General features: G+C 46.5%; 1 protein-coding gene across 5 annotated transcripts in view; it reads right to left on the bottom strand.

Moving 5' to 3' along the window:
- Positions 1-17,583, bottom strand: part of LOC119975514 (large proline-rich protein BAG6-like) — a 99,321-nt gene that overhangs the window by 39,331 nt on the left and 42,407 nt on the right. For 3 of the 5 annotated variants that reach the window (XM_038815293.1, XM_038815292.1, XM_038815291.1), the window contains 4 exons: positions 10,068-10,142; positions 5,706-5,977; positions 2,136-2,265; positions 494-688 (listed from right to left, as the gene is read on the bottom strand). In XM_038815293.1, the coding sequence (XP_038671221.1) occupies positions 494-688; positions 2,136-2,265; positions 5,706-5,977; positions 10,068-10,142 (672 nt within the window). Of the gene's footprint in view, positions 1-493; positions 689-2,135; positions 2,266-5,705; positions 5,978-10,067; positions 10,143-12,727; positions 12,782-17,583 lie in introns of all 5 variants that reach the window. The other 2 variants (XM_038815289.1, XM_038815290.1) reach the window with 1 other exon arrangement.

The raw sequence follows: 17,583 nt of genomic DNA, 5'->3' as shown, positions 1-17,583 counted from the left end.
CGGCTTGAGGGGGCCGTTATCACCGGCGCCATTTCACAGCATGCAGATGGGCTCTTCAAAGTCTCCCAGGACACACATTATCAATCCACTGCCCAGTGTCCAATATTCTCCACTCCACGCCTGAAAATGAAGCCTTATGCTGGCGTGTAATAAAATGGTGCCGTGTCCCTAATCACCCCTTCACATTCTTCATCCAAGAACCAAAACAATGTTAAGTTTAACAATACGCCCTCAGTGTACCCGAACCCGTATGGTGACTAAGGGATTTTCACAGTAACTTCAGTACAGCATTAATGTAAGCCCACTTATGGCACTAATAAAGATTCTGATTATTAAGTTCAAAACCTTAAGACAGAGACCATGTTGGTCAAAAACACTTACTGTCACATGAAATAGAGCACTCACAGGTAAAGGCATTTCCAGGAAATCCCAAGCCCTGTCACTCTCTGACTAACTGGTTCGCTCTCTAAACAGCCAGTGTGTAGTAACTCACCTGAATAGGCACAGCCTGCTGCAGCACCACAGGTGACGCGTAATGAGACATTGGCCTCACCACATGCAGGTGACGAGGAGTATTGGCTGCCAGGTTACACCGGAGGTCAGACAGAGCCACAAAGGTGTTGCCCAAGAAACGAAGGGCCTCTCCGACAAGGTTGATGATCCTCTGGTCTTCCTCTCTGCCCTCAATCTGTGGGAAGGACAAGTGAGAAAGGCCCCAATATATAAACAATGCTGTACAAACATCATTCATCTTATTTTTCCCGGTCTCCAGTGTGCCCGAAAGGCGCTAACTATTCGCGACGAGATACAGTTCCGTCCCATAGAGCAGCTTTTATGCAATACCTTACCCCAAGGGGCAATCCCACTAATGTAAGACCAATAGGTAAGTCAGGCATGTGCAGCTTTAGGTCGGGGGCTAATTAGCTGATTTAAACCTAATCACAGCACTCTTAATTACCAGCCCCAATGAGATCAGTTTAGATAGGCTAGGGATCCAATACAAGATTGCGTGGCTACATCAGGCTATGTCTTGGTATGAAGGGTGCCCCTTGTGAAAATCAACAGGAGCAACTTCTCACTTACCAGAGTTGGACAGCCGGGATTCACAGGGGGCACCGAATTTAGCAACTGTGGTGAATGTAACTGAACCAGCAAAGTGCAGGGAAGGACAGGCTGTGTGTGTGGATTGGGGGGGGCGTAAATGGCCTCCTTGTGTGCTGTAACCATTCTACAATTATTCCCCGATGCTCAGTTTCAACTGTTCCCAGTGAAGTAGAATGGAAAAATGATCAGTAAATTGTCGGTGCCAATTCAATTAAGAATTTTTAACCTGAGGTCAGATTTTCATTAGCCAGGGGTATGAAGGGAGATAGAGGCGCAGCGTTAAGATACTGATCAACTCAGGGCAGCACGGTGGCACAGCAGTTAGCACTGCTGCCTCACAACGCTGAGGTCCCAGGTTTGATCCCGGCTCTGGGTCACTGTCCGTGTGGGGTTTGCACATTCTCCCTGTGTTTGCGTGGGTCTCGCCTTCACAGCCCAAAGATGTGCAGGGTAGGTGGATTGTCCACGCTAAATTGCCTCTTAATTGAAAAAAAATGAATTGGGGACTCTAAATTTATAAACAAAAAAGGATACTGATCAACCTGTTGCTAAACATTCCACTCATGGTTGAACAGATCATTTCTCATGAGGAATTGATGAACATACATCAGAAACAGGGGCAGGGGTCGGTTACATAGACCCTAAAGCCTCATTCTCCAATCCATAAAGCCGTGGTTGAACTCTTACATTAACTCCACTGCCTCGACTCCCCCAACACTCATCTCGCTTGGCTTCTTTAGTGGCCAAGAGTTTATCAATCTCAGTTTTGAAGATGCTGAATGGCTGAGCATCCGAGGTTTGTGTGGGATGGTGAATTCTATGTCTGTGTGTGTGTGTGTGTGTGTGTGTGTGTGTGTGTGTGTGTGTGTGTGTGTGTGTGTGTGTGTGTGTGTGAGAGAAGGAATCTCTCAACTTGGGCCTAAACGGCCAATCCCTCATCCTGGTCGATAACCTGAAAGTTGGAAGACGCTAACCGGCAGATGAAGCTGCAGGAAGGGAATAAAGTTATGTTACGATTCCAGAGGCCGTACGTTGTTGTTGTAGTCTGCCGTCGTGGCTGTGCTCAGGATCTCCTGGTACCGATGCACGAACGGCTGCAGTCTCGCCTCCACCCGCTGGAGCTCGGTCAGAACGTCGAGGTACTCCGTTGGGGACGGGTGGCTGAGGTAAAGGAAGAAGTCAAATGAGCATGGAAATTTTGAACAGCAAGCCCACCCTTTAATCAGCCGATCCCACCCTTCTCGTCGCATTCCTCGGTTTCCTTTCTCAATGGGGACTATTCCCCATTGAAACTGTCTGCCTCAGTGTCCTTTCTCAGCTATTTAATTCCATAGCTATTTCTTTCGTGTGAAAACGTTCCGGTCGTAACCCCAAATTACACATCCTGAAACCTGCTAGGATTTGAAGCAATCTCCTGAAGTCGTTTTGTCAACTTGACCCTATTACACGGCTTATAGTCAAGATTCTAATCAGCCATGGCCCACTTCGGAAACACGGGGGCGTTCAATTCTCACGCCAGCATTCGAGCATAAAATTCTGCACAGACAAGCCAATACCGTACTGAAGGAGTGCCGCACAGTTGAAGACCTTCCGAGGTCTCATCTGCCTGTTTGACAAAAGGTCCCATGGCTTTATGTTGAAAGTGCTGGGGAGCTGACCAAATCTCATCCTTCACTCAACATTACAAAAAATGGATAATCTGTTCATTTATCACATTGCTATTTGTGGGAGCTTGCTGTGCACCAGTTAGCTGCTGCGTTCATAGAATAGAATCATAGAATCCCTACAGCACAGAAGGAGGCCATTCGGCCCATCGGGTTTACACCGACCCTCTGAAAGAGCACCCTACCTAGGCCCATTCCCCCACCCTATCCCCATAACCCCACCTAACCTGCACATCTTGGACACCAAGGGGCAATTTCGCGTGGCCAATCCACTAACCTGCACACCTTTAGACTGAGGGGAGAAACCGGAACACCCGGAGGAAACACACGCAGTGAAGAAAGTGCAAACACCTCACCGACAGTCACCCAAGGCCGGAATTGAACCCGAGCGCCTAACGCTGTGAGGCAGTGCTAACCACTGTGCCGGGTTTCCTACATCACGACAGTGACTGCTCTTCAAAACATATGGCATTGACTGGAAAGAGCTTTAAGGCATTCGCTGGTCATGAAAACTGTCGGATAAAGGCAAGCATCTTTTATATTCACCTCTAAGTTTCCTACTTTGCAAAGAATTTTAGTTACAAATTCAGTTGGTTTAAAAAGTCACATATCCACAAACACCCAGAATCAATGAAGGCAATCGAGACTGCCGATTTCTAGGAAAATATTACCCCCCCCCCCCCCCCCCCCTCTCTCTCTCCCATTTATGCCAGACACCATTCCACAGTTAAAGAATAAAAGGTACAAACAGCAGAGAGGTGTTAGCTGATTGGATCACCGGGAGGTCCAGACTACAAAGAATCAGGAACGATGTTATAAGAACAAAACCGGGTAAAGAACCGATGCTGATGCAGGTCAGTGACAGGCATCAGCGATGGGTCAGGTAAGGGCTAATGATGGAGACAGGTACGATACCCTTCACAGTCCTGCATTCCGAAATACACTGAACGTGAGGCAAGTCCAAGGAAGTGCTGGATAGGCCATGTCAGGGATGACCTCTCACAGAAGGGGATTAACTGAGGCAACAAGACCAGTTCAAGACCAGTATTAGACTGACTGATCTTAGACTGAATTCATTGGTTGCCGCTACTAACACTACTGAGCTGACGGATACGAATATCTGAGGGAATAGGAGCATCGTGGTAACGTTGTAGGCAAGTAGTCCAGAGGAATGGATTAATGCTCTGGAGTTCAAATCCAAACCAGCTGGGGAAATTTAAATGTAAAACTAATAAATCTGCAACAAAAACCTAGCATCAGTGATGATAATCACGAAACTGCTGAAATCAGACGTCCTTACTTATTCTGGGTTATGTGACTCCAAGTCGGCTCTTAACTATCCTGTGAAATAGAACCATAGACTTCCTACAGTGCAGGAGGCCATTCTGCCCATCGGGTCTGTACGGACACTCTGGTAGAACCCCCTATCTGGGGCCAGTCCCCCACCATATCCCCATAACCTCATCGAACCTGCACATCGTTGGATGCTAAAGGGCAAGTTAGCCTGGCCAATCCACCTAACATGCACATCTTTGGACAGTGGGAGGAAACCCACGCAAACACAGGGAGAAAGTGCAAATTCCACACATAGTCACCGAAGGTACAGAAGGCCAGGTCCCTGGCGCTGTGGGACAGCAGTGCTAACCCACTGTGCCATCTTGCCACCCGTAGCAATCCAGTTTCAATTCAGTTAATAAACATGACACAAAGTGTGTGTGTTCATAGTGATCATACACAGAATCATTGTAAAAGCCAATCCGAGGAGGAAAGCGGCCATCCCAACCTTATCCAAGACTCTTGATCCACAGGAGTGCGGTTGATTCTTAACTGCCTCGTAAACTTAACATGGTTGTATCAAACGCAAAGTAAAAAGCACTGTGGGTGTACCTACACCACATGGTCAATGAGAATTCCTAGAATGGAATTACCATTTACCCAGAACAGAGAAATTCATTGATTTATTATTTTTTAAAACACACCTGGCCGTCTGAAATTAAAAGACCAGAAAGCAAAGCATTTTGCCACCTTGGCATGCCCCTTTGCAGTATATTTCCTGCAGTGTTGGAAACACCAGCTACTAAGAACTGCCTCCGCTGTTTCTCTTTATACTTTCTGGTTCCCGATTGTCGGCCAGAGTTTAGAGAACACTTCATACGATGAATGCAGGTTAAAAAAAGACCCAGTCTGCCCTGGTTTCTTTATGACGAAAGAACCCGCAATGGAAGTATCATAGAAACAGTCTATTCAATTATCCCAAAGCTTTTGGCCCCAATGACCGACCGAGGCCCACCCCCCCCTCTCCTTATGTAAGACTGAGCGGGCAAGGATGTTCCTGACATCGACTATAATTTTGTCACTTTCATTCAGTTTCAGTAGGTGCCCTTGTGCCATCGCCACCTTGTCAACAAGTAAATTTTTCACTTGACCATTTGGTGTCGCCGCCAGATTAATGGGCAGAAACCCCAACACCAGTTTTTACAAAATGAACATTTCGCATTTTCAATTAAAGGTGCAAAGAATAGAACAGAGAGGACATTGGAAAAGGGAGCCTTGCGTTTACCTGATGTGGGATCATTCGCTAGATAATCCGGTTGGGTGATGTTGGTCGAGGAATATGAGCCAGGACACCCAGCAGAACAGCTCCACTCCTCCTCCTCTTAAAAGAATACAGCGGGATCTTTTCCGCCCACCCAAGACCGGTTTAACATTTCATCCACTTAGATTGTGCGCTCAGGTCCTTGGTGTGGGACTTAACCCACAGCCTTCTGACTTGGGAGGTAAACCCTTCTGCCAGCTAAGGCACAGCCGACACCTTACGGCAAGAGACCTTTCTTTTCTGTTTAACTTTTTAACGTGTAAAACAAATAGAGAGAGAGAGAGGAATCCTGATTGAATCTCGTGTGCAGACCCCTCGATGCCTTTGCAGCCAATACTTACTTGGGCCCAGGCGGAGCTTCTTCCGTCTGTGTGGTAGCAGAGGATGAGCCCACGTTGGGTTCAGTGGCTGTTGATGTGCTTGTAGTCTCCTGGGAGCTACTCTCTGCTGCAGCTTCTGGGGGCGGGGCAGTTGCAGCTCCTTGGGGCTCTGTGCTGGACGTCTCCATGGTCTCTCCTGCCACCGGTGCGGTTGGTGCCACAGGCTCTGCTGACATGCCTGTGGCAGCCACAGGGCTCTGTGCTGCCTCCTGCGGAGTGCCATTTGTATGACCCTGGGAAAGGTTTTGAAGAATATGGGCTTTAGCTTACAGAAAACAGAACCAGAGCAGACAATACTTGACCGAAAGACTTCCTTGACGTGGCTTCACATTACACTATCAAAAGGCCGCCATTTCTATTCCATCAACTAATCTTTCGCAATGTTCTTACCACTTTTCTATATTGTTCAAACATTTCTACTTCCCAAGTATGTCTGATGATGTTAACTTAGTTTCGCTCTCTCTCACCGCAGTCACTGCCTGACCTGCTAGGGTTTCCCCAGCATTTTCTGTGGTAATTTAAAAGAACGGTGCCAGAATGAAGGGCCTGTGTTATGTGGAGAAGCTGGGATTGTTCTTAGTTCAGAGAAGTGGAGATTTGACACATGGGCGACGTTCATAAAGCGAGGGAAAATTTGCTGTGTGGCAGGCGGGTCAGAGAACACCAACTTCACGTGATTGGCAAAAGAACTAGATGCGGCAGGTGGGGAAGGAAAACATATGTAGAGTTGTGATCTGGAACGCACTGACTGGAAAGGTGCCAGAAGCAGTTTTTATAGTAAGCTTAAAAAGAGGGTTGACTAATTACTTAAGGAAAGTAATTTACAGGATCCTGCACAAAGAGCCAGAGTTTGCAGCTATTTGGATATTTCTGAAGAGTATGATGGACTGAATGGCCTCCTTCTGCACTGCACCATTCTGTGATTCTGGATGTGCAACATTTTGCTTCTGCTCCCAAGCGTCTATCGCTGTCTTTAACATTTACACTGATGCTGCCTCTATGACCTACTCACCACAAATAAAATCTGAAAGTTAACCCGAAACTTCTATACACCTTTACCCAAAGACATTTCCACAATTTAAAGGGCACCTCATTTTCTGTTCAGACTTGCAAAAGGAAAGACAAACCCAAAGCAAATAATGATGGTTTCCCCAATGAGGTAGCGACAGGGGTTGAACATCAGACTCGAGGGGTGAAGGCAATGGGGCTAAACAGTACCGGGCAGCGTCTAGTGAGGGGAGGGGGCCTTTGGGGCAGAACTCCGGTCTCAATCCTGGAAGAACAACGGTTGAACAATAGAATGAAACTTTCAGCTGACTAATGACAGAGATGACGGACACTTCTGCTTGATTTCTGAATAGAATAATCAAAGTCCCCAGGCCCCAGTCTCTATATAACATTCAGATGGCTGTAACAGTAGCATTCAATTCTATGCAATCACTTCAAGGTAAGCAAAGTCTGAGAGGGGATGGACTTCATGCCCTTCCATTCAAAACAGGCAAAGATGCTAGACTGGCCCCACTGAACACAAGAAGAACTGCCATTTTACATGGGCAAGGATACTAGGCTGGTCGCAATGAACACAAGACTGACTCTTGTACGCTTTCAGGTGTGCAGGTAGCTTTGAATGAACTCTTGAATAGATCCCAAATTCTCAGCCTCCACAGCATTCAATGAAGCCACTCAATAGCCCACCTCATCAGCAGCATTTTTTTTAAAATGCTCCGCCACCTCCAGGATCAACTGGAGGATGTCTGTGACAACATGTTAGTCTTCCAGGTATTGCCTCCCCACTATACCAGCTCGCCCATTACAGCAAAGCTTATCGGCATCTGTGCACTTAAGGTAATCAAATGCACTCAATACAAAATCCGTTAGTGTACACATCCTGCACGATTGTTTAAATTCTTACAAATTTAGCCCACTATCAGTGACGAGCTTTCAACTACTAACCACCTCGCCCCAGTACAATACAACGCAAAATGATCTCCCCAGACGCAATAGCACCAGACCAAAGCTGTCTAACTCTAATCCAACTCTGTTCCCCACTTAATTTACTCTCAAACGCTGCAATTTACTCGGCTTCAAGGATCATTGACTGAACGCATTCCCTAAACGGAAATCCTTTCTGTGTAAAGAAAACTTCCCTCTTTACACGTTTTCAATCCCAAGTGTAGTATGCCATAGATTCACCAACTGGCAGAAGCAATCTTTCAATCTTCACGTTCCAAAGCCCTGGCTACCACCGCTAGATCCTTTTTTAGCCTTTCTTTGCCCTGATGAATCAGGCCCTCATTTGATTCGGTCTTGCGTTGGCAATAATTTAAATTTATATAGCGCCATTGATAAAATAAGGCACCCCAAGGCTTTTTCATTATAAAACAAAGTATGACATCGAACATATATGGAGATATCAGGTCAGACGCCGAAAAACTTTGTCAAAGGAACATGTTTTAAAGGGGTGTCAGTAAGGCAGTTTTAGGGAGCCGGAGAAGGACCAGTTACCATTGATGGAGCGATTAAAATCAGGGATGAACAGAGGTCAGGAGCAGAGTAGCACAGACATCTTGGAGGATTGTGGGGTTGGAGAAAATCGGAGAGAGAGAGGGAGGGAGGCGAGAGGCCATAGAAGGATTTGAAAACGAAAGATGAAAATTTTAAAACCGAGGTGTTTCTTGACCGGGAGCCAATGTTCAGTGAACGCAGAGACAGTAGAGGAAGGGGGCTAGTGTATGTGTGAAGAAATGGTCAGCTCGAGTTTACAGGGGGTTGAATTTCGAAGGCCAGCTAGGGGTACACTGGAATGGTCGAATCTTGAGGCAACAAAGACAGGGGTGAGAGTTTCAGCGGCAAAAGAGTGGAACCAGGTGAAATCGGACAACGTTATGGAGGTGGAGGTAGGGTGTTTTGGCGATGGGATGAATACAAAGTGTGAGGATCACCTCCGGATTGAATGGGACACCGAGATTGTGAACAGTCTGATGTAATCTGGCTGTTGCCAGGGACCGGGGTGGAGCCAGTGGCGAACAAGGAGTTTGAAGTGGGAGCTGAAACCACTGCTTTCCGTCTTTCCAAAATTAATTTGTGGAAATTGTGGGGGCAGCACGGTGGTTAGCACAGTTGCTTCACAGCTCCAGGGTCCCAGGTTCGATTCCCCGCTGGATCACTGTCTGTGCGGAGTCTGCACGTTCTCCCCGTGTCTGCGTGGGATTCCTCCGGGTGCTCCGGTTTCCTCCCACATTTCAAAGATGGGCAGATTAGGTGGATTGGCCATGCTAAATTGCCCTTAGTGTCCAAAAAGGTTGGGGGCGTTACTGGGTTACAGGGATAGATTGGACGTGTTGGCTTAAGCAGGGTGCTCCTTTCAAGGGTCAGTGCAGATTTGATGGGCCAAATGGCCTCCTTCTGCACTGTAAAGCCTATGATTCTATGAAATTTATTTGCTTCCAGTAGTGGATGTGGGATAAGCGGTCTGATACTTTGGCAACAGTGGAAGAGTTGAGAGAGATGTGGCGGTGAGGTAGAATTGGGCGTTCTCAATGTACATGTGAAAACTAATGCCGTGCTCTCTCAGCTTAACCACAGCTTTTAATCAGTAGTATACATCATAATAAATCTGATGCATCATTTCCACAGCTCCAATATCCGGAGTACAGTGAGTGCCCAAAACTCCACAACTGACATTGTTCAGTACAGATATATCACACCCTTGTTTTCATGTCACTAGCAACAAAAACCCAGAAACCAGTTCTTTTAAAAATCTGCATTGCAGCACACCTTATTTATCTGTTCAATTAACAAGTTTTACCAGTTTAGTACACATCTGTTCTGGTGTTTTTCATAACTGTGCCATCTTTCACACTTGTCTCCGTTGAACCGTGTCTGCTTCATACCCGCCCACTCCCCAACAGGCCCCGGCAACCTCATCCCTCCTTTTGTCTGGCTTCTAATTTCATTACCAGACTATAATAAAATGCCCTCCATGTCTTTATAAAACAGACAGAAGCGAGGCCAACACAGGTCCCTGGAGCTATCTCTTGCCAATCCAAGAATTTACTCCTAACTCTCTATCCATTAGCTAACACTACCATGTCACTATTTCACCTTTAATATTGCGCTGTTGGCCTTCAACGTTTTCATCACTCTCAAAGTAAAGCTGTTTTTCTCTGATATTTGTGGTCTCTAGTTTCAATGCATTTCCGAAGACTGACACTTGCAGCAGCCACAATCACACTTTACTGAAACCCTGACGCCAACACGGTTTTACCTCGAAAAGACGACATTTTAAACATAGTTTTCGCGAAACAGAATCTTGCTCCTCACCTCCAGTCTGTTCAAGATCCCTTGAATGTCTCTCAGCATGTGCTGGGCCAATACCAGGCGAACTCTCGGTTCACTCTGTGAAAACAGAAAGACAAGTATCATCAGCAGGGAACTTCTTGCCCCCATTTCCAGGAGGCCGAGATTCCCTTCCAACACATCCTTGCATTGACAAAGAATGAAGCTATGTTTTACCGTACACGTAGTCCAGTGCATTGAAAAGCAAGTGCTCTATGAAGCACAAGATCTCGTCAAATTCTGACAGCCGTGGAAGTCAGATTCATTTTCGTCTTCCTCGCAAAGCTGAGGAATGAGCGCCCACTGTTAACCAGTCGGAAAATAAACCGGCCCTTCAAAGAGGGAAATTCCCCTCACCGTTGCATTGAAAAAAAATTACCAATAGTTCATCATTTCGTCCTGGACTAGTCACAAAGCAATTTGGATTTTAAGCATCACAGGCAAATGCTCCCACTCTGAGACAATGAGGCCGGCTCAGCAACTTAATAATGCAGTGCGCGGGATGAAATCTGTAAAAGTCGCTTCGGGAACACTCCGGGTTCACTTCTTCCCGAACCACAGCAGCAAGGTCTGCGCAACTCAATAATGGCAAAGGTGGCACCAATTGGTATGCGGCCAGAATCCACTGTCTCGCAGGTAAAGTGCGAAACCAGTTGTCGGCTGCAGGTTTGCCTTCCAAGGTGAAAGGAAAATGGCTCCCATTTCTTAGTAACGAAATGGCTGACAGGGGGTGGGGGATGAAGGAGATATGCAGGAATTGGGGATGGAAATTCATCAGGTCTGCATAAACCTGTGGGAAAACGAATGCAGTCCCAGTGTCACTATTTTCATCCAATTATCTATGAATTTACAGCACAGAGATCAGCTGTTAGGCGTACACCGTTATTTATGCTCTACATGAAGCTCCCACCCTACACTTCATCACATCTGATCCAGCTTCTCAGTTGTTAAAATATTTTTTTTACAGGATGTGGGCTTCAATGGCTTGGCCAGCAGTTGTTGTCCATCCCTAACCCCTCTCCCTCTCCGGGTGAGAGCGGAATCTAATACAAGACTGTACCTCCCGACATCTGACATAACATAGTGCCACCACAACACCCAACCCCTCAACCAAGTGCTGCAGTTCACAAAAGGTCTCATCGTATGGGATAACTTGAAAGTTTCAGCCCTTCCAAATTCACGTGCTGGTAGTCAAGATTCACACACATACACACTTTCCAGTGATTGTCACTAAAAGCAGAGCGCAATCAGATGCTGAGCTAACTTATTATGGTCCTCCCTAGTGTAGGGGCATCAGGATAATTGCCATACTCCAGGTTAACCCAGGACAAATAGTGGTTTGGGGGTGGCTTCCAAGCCTGCATCAACCAGCACCACCACATTATCTGAAGCATTTACTCACCTCAAAGTTAGCATCCGCACCCATTCAATCTACTGTCTCTCTCTACATTTCAAACCAGGCCTTGGTAAAGCCCCCCCAAGGGCATCGGATTTCTATTTCAATTATAGTGTACACCTCGAGTATGTTTTGGCAAAGATAGCGCTGTCTTCTTCTCAGATATGGAGTAACGTTGTCCTTCAGAAATTAGGACAGGGCATTGGTTCGGGAGAAGTGTATTTGTTCGACCGAATTAAGATTTTCAGGAGATGTGTGTCGTTCCTAAAGGCTGAAACATCTGCACCAAGTACGCAAGCATTTCATGCTTTAAGAAAAGCAAAAGACTTGCATTTATATAGCACCTTTCACAACCTAATGACTTCCCAAAGTGGATTACAGTCAATTAAGAACTTTTGAAGTGTAGTTACTGTTGTAATGTCAGAAACGGCAGTTAAACAGTGCACAGCATGCGTTCACAAACGTCAATGTGCCAGAGATCAGATCATTTTATTTTTAGCAATGTTCACGGGGTAAATATTGGCCACATGCTCGGGGAAACCCTGTTTCTTCGCAATTGCGCCGTGTGATCATTGACATCCACGCAAGGAGGCACTCTTCAAAATTTGGCAAAGCTTTTAGACTAAAGACTCAATAAATCAAAAAAAATAAGAAAATAAAACAGGTAATAAAAATAAACAAGAATAGATAAGACCAGTAAACAGCAAAGTAGCTTCCAAGGCTGAGCCGGAGCGATGGAATCCCAAAATGGTTCAGACTAACGGCAATAGGATTATAGAAATGACGCTGAGGAGGTGTGAAACACGATAAGTGTGAGTGCCAAATCAAACAGTTTAGACACACAACAAAGGTGCCTAAAGTTCACAAACCAAACTGAAAAGCTCAGTGTCCATCATCGGAAATGCAAAAGCTAAGGTGTGGCCACAGCGCAAATATAAATTTGATGACGGATTCCTACTTCCAAGTTCTCCCAATAAATCACCATCCAAACCGATTCTTCACCCTCACCTTTACCCCATGGATACTGAGGCTGGGGAATGAGCTGCATACCAACTTGCACTCTACTGTACGCAGTCTCTGCTCATTGCACATCCATCTACAAGTAGCATGGATGATTGAAAGTGTGGTCAATGGCTGGAATGGATTAACAAGATGGGCCAGGGAGGGGAAAAGAGAAAAATAGATTGGGGGGGGGGGGGGGGGGGGGGGGGGGGGGCTTTAAAAGGAAAGGCAGAGAATGCAAAGTTACCTGGATGGGACTCTGTTCCACATTGATGTGCAAATCCACCGATGATCCGTCACTCTTCAGGAGTGCAAGTGGGAAGGAAGGAAGGAAAAAAGCACCAATCACAAATTAGCAGCCACACCCAGTCTCGATGTACCTGTATGGGTTACCCACCTGGGAATGTCAGCCTACTATACCACAAGGTTGGCAGGTGGCCCATGTACACATGAACATAAGAAATAGAGGCATGGGTAAGCCACTCGGTCCTTCGAGCCTGCTCCACCGTTCAAAAAGGTCATAGTTGATCTTCCACCCTAATTAGGCCTTCCCGCACCATCCCATCCGAGATTTTTTGGAGACTAAGGAAATCAACTAATCCTGTACTTGAATATGCTCAACGATTGAGCATTTACAGCGCTCTATGTTAGAGAATTCCAAAAATTCACTCCCCTTTGAGTGAAGAAAATTCTATGCACAACCATCCTAAATGGCCGTCTTAGATGGAGAGTGGTGCTTCCTCCCCCTTAGTTCTAGACTCTTCAGCTCAAGGAAACATTCTGCCAGTATCTACCATGTCAAGTCCTTTTAGAATTTTACATCTTCCAATGAGTTCATCTCTCATCCTTTTAAACTCCAGAAACTCTACTTCATCTCTCCTCACAGGGCAATCCTTTGATCCCAAGGATCAGCCTAGTCAACTTCCGGTGCGTACTCTCAGGCAAGTATACTCTTTCTTAGATGAAGAGACTAAAACTGCACACCGTATCCCAGACAGGCTTCAATGTGGTTCACATCGGGGTTTCCTGCACTCGGAAGGCAAACATTTTGAGCCAACCATCCAGGACATGCCACTGCGCCGCAGGTACATGGTGTTGTGAACAATCTCTCTCAGGCATTTGGTTTCGGTCAACATTCCTCTGCAGCATTTTGCAGACCTCAGCCAAAGTGTCAATTCCAATCCAAGCAGGGGATAAATCAACTCTAGGGGTTTCCGTTAAATGCTTGCATCTGGTAAACAGAATTGTGAAGAAGCTGCAATATAACCTGAAGCCTCCATTGCACTGCCTTGACAGAAACCCAACCAAGTGCATGTGCATGGGCAATCGTCAATGGACTTCAAAATCAAGTGCACGTAACACACTTTCAGATACATCTGTGGGTAGAGAGAGGGCACTGCACAAATGAGTCTTCACATCATAGTTACAGCATTGTGTATGGAGTGGAAGGACAGGACTCTGTGATCATCAGGATTTCAGTGAGATACAATGGTGCTTTGCTGCTTCTGTCACATGTGAAAGAACAGCATTGATATCGAGATAGCTGAATCAAACTAGTTGTCCAACCTCACGGAGGGCTGCGCAGGTATTTTTCTACATCTTGCTTCAGGGCTATCCATGTGATTTTGATCTGGTTAAGGTTGGTTGCATCATTCAATTCTGCTTGGAGAGTTGATTCCTCCACATACTGAGGCAGCAACAGTCAACACTGTACCGGATAGGAATGCTGATGGCAACCCCAGTATGGACTGCCTGGCTTATTCCATGTAGAAAGATTTATATCACACTTGTCACAACCTCAGGACATCTCACTCAGTGATCCTCAGCCACTGAAGTACTTCTGAAGTGTAGTTACTGCTGTAATGTCGAAAGATGCAGCAGCCAGTTTGTGCACAGCATGCTCTTCCAAACAGCATCTAGACATGACCGGATTGTCTATTTTGGGAGCAGTCAGAGGGATGAATGTTGACCAGAACACCGTGAAGAATTCCAAATCCATCTGGCAGGGGTCTTGCTTTGACATAGCATCCAAAGGACCAACTCCCAAAGCACTGCACTGGCAGCGTCAGCCTGGAGTATGCATTCAAGTCTCAGGATTGGGGCTCGAAACAAGGACTCAGGTAGGATACCTGTGTTTTTTCTTCCTCATGCAGAATGAGTAGGAAACAAAGTAGAATTTATTCAATAACTCGCCAACAGGGAAGATCACGGTAGACGTCAAGTGGTATCACCAGATTGTCACTGAATGTTAAATGCAGGTCACAATTAGTAGTATTAAAACTGGGAGTCAGACTTGGGACTATGGCAATCTGAGAGAGAGGATGGAGCAGGAAATGGAAATCTTTCACACTGCTGCAGCTAATGGATGCTTGAGAGATTGAGGCAGAGTGTTTGGAAAGATCAAAAAGACGTTTTAGACTCCATCAACTCAAGCTTCAACTGTCCTACGACCGTGTGATAGGACAGTGTAGATTAGAAGGATCTTTACAGTGGCAATTCATGTTGTACAAGATCCAAGAGTATTTGATGGAGCAGAGCAAAGGGAGCTTTTTTCTGAGCTGGAAGTGTTCAGTTAAGTAGTGTAGAGGGAGCTTTGCATCCACTTAAAATAGGTGTTGTACCTGAACAGTGAGTTTATGATTATGTCAGTACAGAAGGAAGCTTATGCTGTTGCTAACACAAGATATAGGCAGTAGCAGAGTGATAATGTCACTCAAACAACACAAAGGCCCAGGCTAATGTTCTTGGAACCCAGGCTCAGATCCCATGGCAGCAGCACGCAGAATTTAAATTCAAGTGAATTATAATCTGGAACTGAAACCGATTACAGTAATGTTGACCATGTCACCGAATGCTGTAAACACCCATCTGGTTCAACAATGTCCTTTGGGGAAAGGAATCTGCCATCCTTACCTGGTCTGGCCTACATAAGACTCCAGATCCACAGCAAGTGTGATTGACAAGCTGTGTTACGAAATGGCCTGGCAAGCCACTCAGTTCAAGAAGACAGCCCGCCACCACCTTATCAAGGGGCAAGTAGGGGTGAGGGCTAACAAATGCTGACCTTGTCAGCAACAGCCATACAACATGGAAGAAATAACAATAAACCTAGCCTGGCAGACCTAGACAGGGCATTGCTGAATCAGCGTCATGTCAATCTATGTTGGAACTGCCCTGGAGAGTATTGTTTTCGAGGGGGGGTGGGAAATGCAGCAGGAGCCAAATGTTGCGATGAAACATCCTGCGTTTGACCTAGCAAATTGTTGCCAGCTCAACAGGGGGGGTGATGGCAGACTTGCAACTTGGCCGTTGATAACTTGCAGCTGTACACAAATTCCAAAATAAACATATAAGTCAGCTGGTAATCACTGTATAATGCTGAAGCCAGTCAAGTTCCTGTTCACTACAAAGTTCATAATTCCATTGGGGTGACAATGCCTCAAAGAGATACTGCCAACAGGCGTCTAAAAACAAGAGTGCATCTTCCAAATCTTCCTACTTCACTTATTCCAAAATGACGATCACAGCAATGCAGACAGCAACAGCTCAACCGAAGCTCACAGAACTGGCACTTTACATCAAAGTCCACAATTTCAAATCATAACCTCATTTTCTCACAACATATCTAAAGAGGACCACAGGTTGCTTTTCTGTATGAGAGAGCGGAGTGATGGAGGGTCACCATACCTCAAAGCAAGGAGCAAAGTTGAGGAGGTAGATGCCTTCATGAATAACCTCAGCTAGTATGGGATTTGATCCCGCCCTGTTGGCGTTGCTCTGCATCACGAACCAGCCGTCCAAACAACTGAGCTAACCAACTCTTCCACCGTTACTTTACTAGTCCCTTTTGCCTTGATTTTTATCACCTTTGGCATTTATTCTTGAGCCAAACTATTTAATAACTCTTCCCCCCACAGTATCTTGCTCTTTTATTTGTTGTTCACTCTCACCACCTCCTTTATGCTGTGCACTTTCATAAAAGCTGTTGAGTTTTGAACATCTTCCAGCTCCAGTGGAAGGTCAGCGAGGTGAAGCATCAACTCCTTTTCTCTCTCCTCAGATGCCGTGGGCCACGCTGAACGTCTCCAACATTTTCGCTTATTAAAAATAGCAGTGCTGTGCAGGATAATTCTTAGGTCAGTTAAAATAACACAGATTGGAAGTGGATAGGAGATATGCGGAGGCACCAGAGGAGGGGCTGCTGGGAGAACGGCGCAGCCTGCAGGTCAAGTTCGACCTGCTGACCACCAGGAAGGCAGAGACGCAGTGGAGAAGGGCACAGGGCGCGGTCTATGAGTATGGGGAAAAGGCGAGCAGGATGCTGGCACACCAGCTTCGCAAACGAGATGCGGCTAGGGAGATTGGGGGAGTGAAGGAGAGGGGCGGGAAGGTAGTGCAGAAGGGGCAAGAAGTGAACGGGGTCTTCAGGGATTTTTACAAGGAGTTGTATCGGTCTGAGCCGCCGACGAGGAGAGGGGGAATGGAGGACTTCCTAAACAAATTGAGGTTCCCAAGGGTCCAGGAGGGGCTGGTAGAAGGGCTGGGGGCGCCAATAGGGCTAGAGGAGCTAGTCAAGGGAATAGGTCAGATGCAAGCGGGGAAGGCGCCGGGGCCAGATGGGTTCCCGGTGGAATTCTATAAGAAAAATGTGGACTTGGTGGGACCGGTACTGGTACGAGCCTTTAATGAGGCGCGAGAGGGGGGGGTTCTGCCCCCGACAATGTCGCAGGCTCTGATCTCCCTGATATTGAAGCGGGATAAAGACCCCGTGCAGTGCGGGTCCTACAGGCCTATCTCGCTTCTGAACGTGGATGCCAAGTTGCTGGCAAAGATCCTGGCAGCTAGAATAGAGGATTGTGTGCCAGGGGTAATCCATGAGGACCAGACGGGGTTCGTGAAGGGGCGGCAGCTCAACACGAACGTGCGGAGATTGCTGAATGTAATTATGATGCCGGCAGTGGAGGGGGAGGCTGAGATAGTGGTAGCGCTGGACGCGGAGAAGGCATTCGATAGGGTGGAGTGGGAGTACCTGTGGGAGACGTTGGAACGGTTTGGGTTTGGGGAAGGGTTTATTAAGTGGGTGAAGTTGCTCTACTCGGCCCC

The sequence above is a fragment of the Scyliorhinus canicula genome, chromosome 13, assembly GCF_902713615.1.
Source record: "Scyliorhinus canicula chromosome 13, sScyCan1.1, whole genome shotgun sequence".
Taxonomy (NCBI): Eukaryota; Metazoa; Chordata; class Chondrichthyes; order Carcharhiniformes; family Scyliorhinidae; genus Scyliorhinus; species Scyliorhinus canicula.
This window is presented reverse-complemented; position numbering and strand designations above follow the sequence as displayed.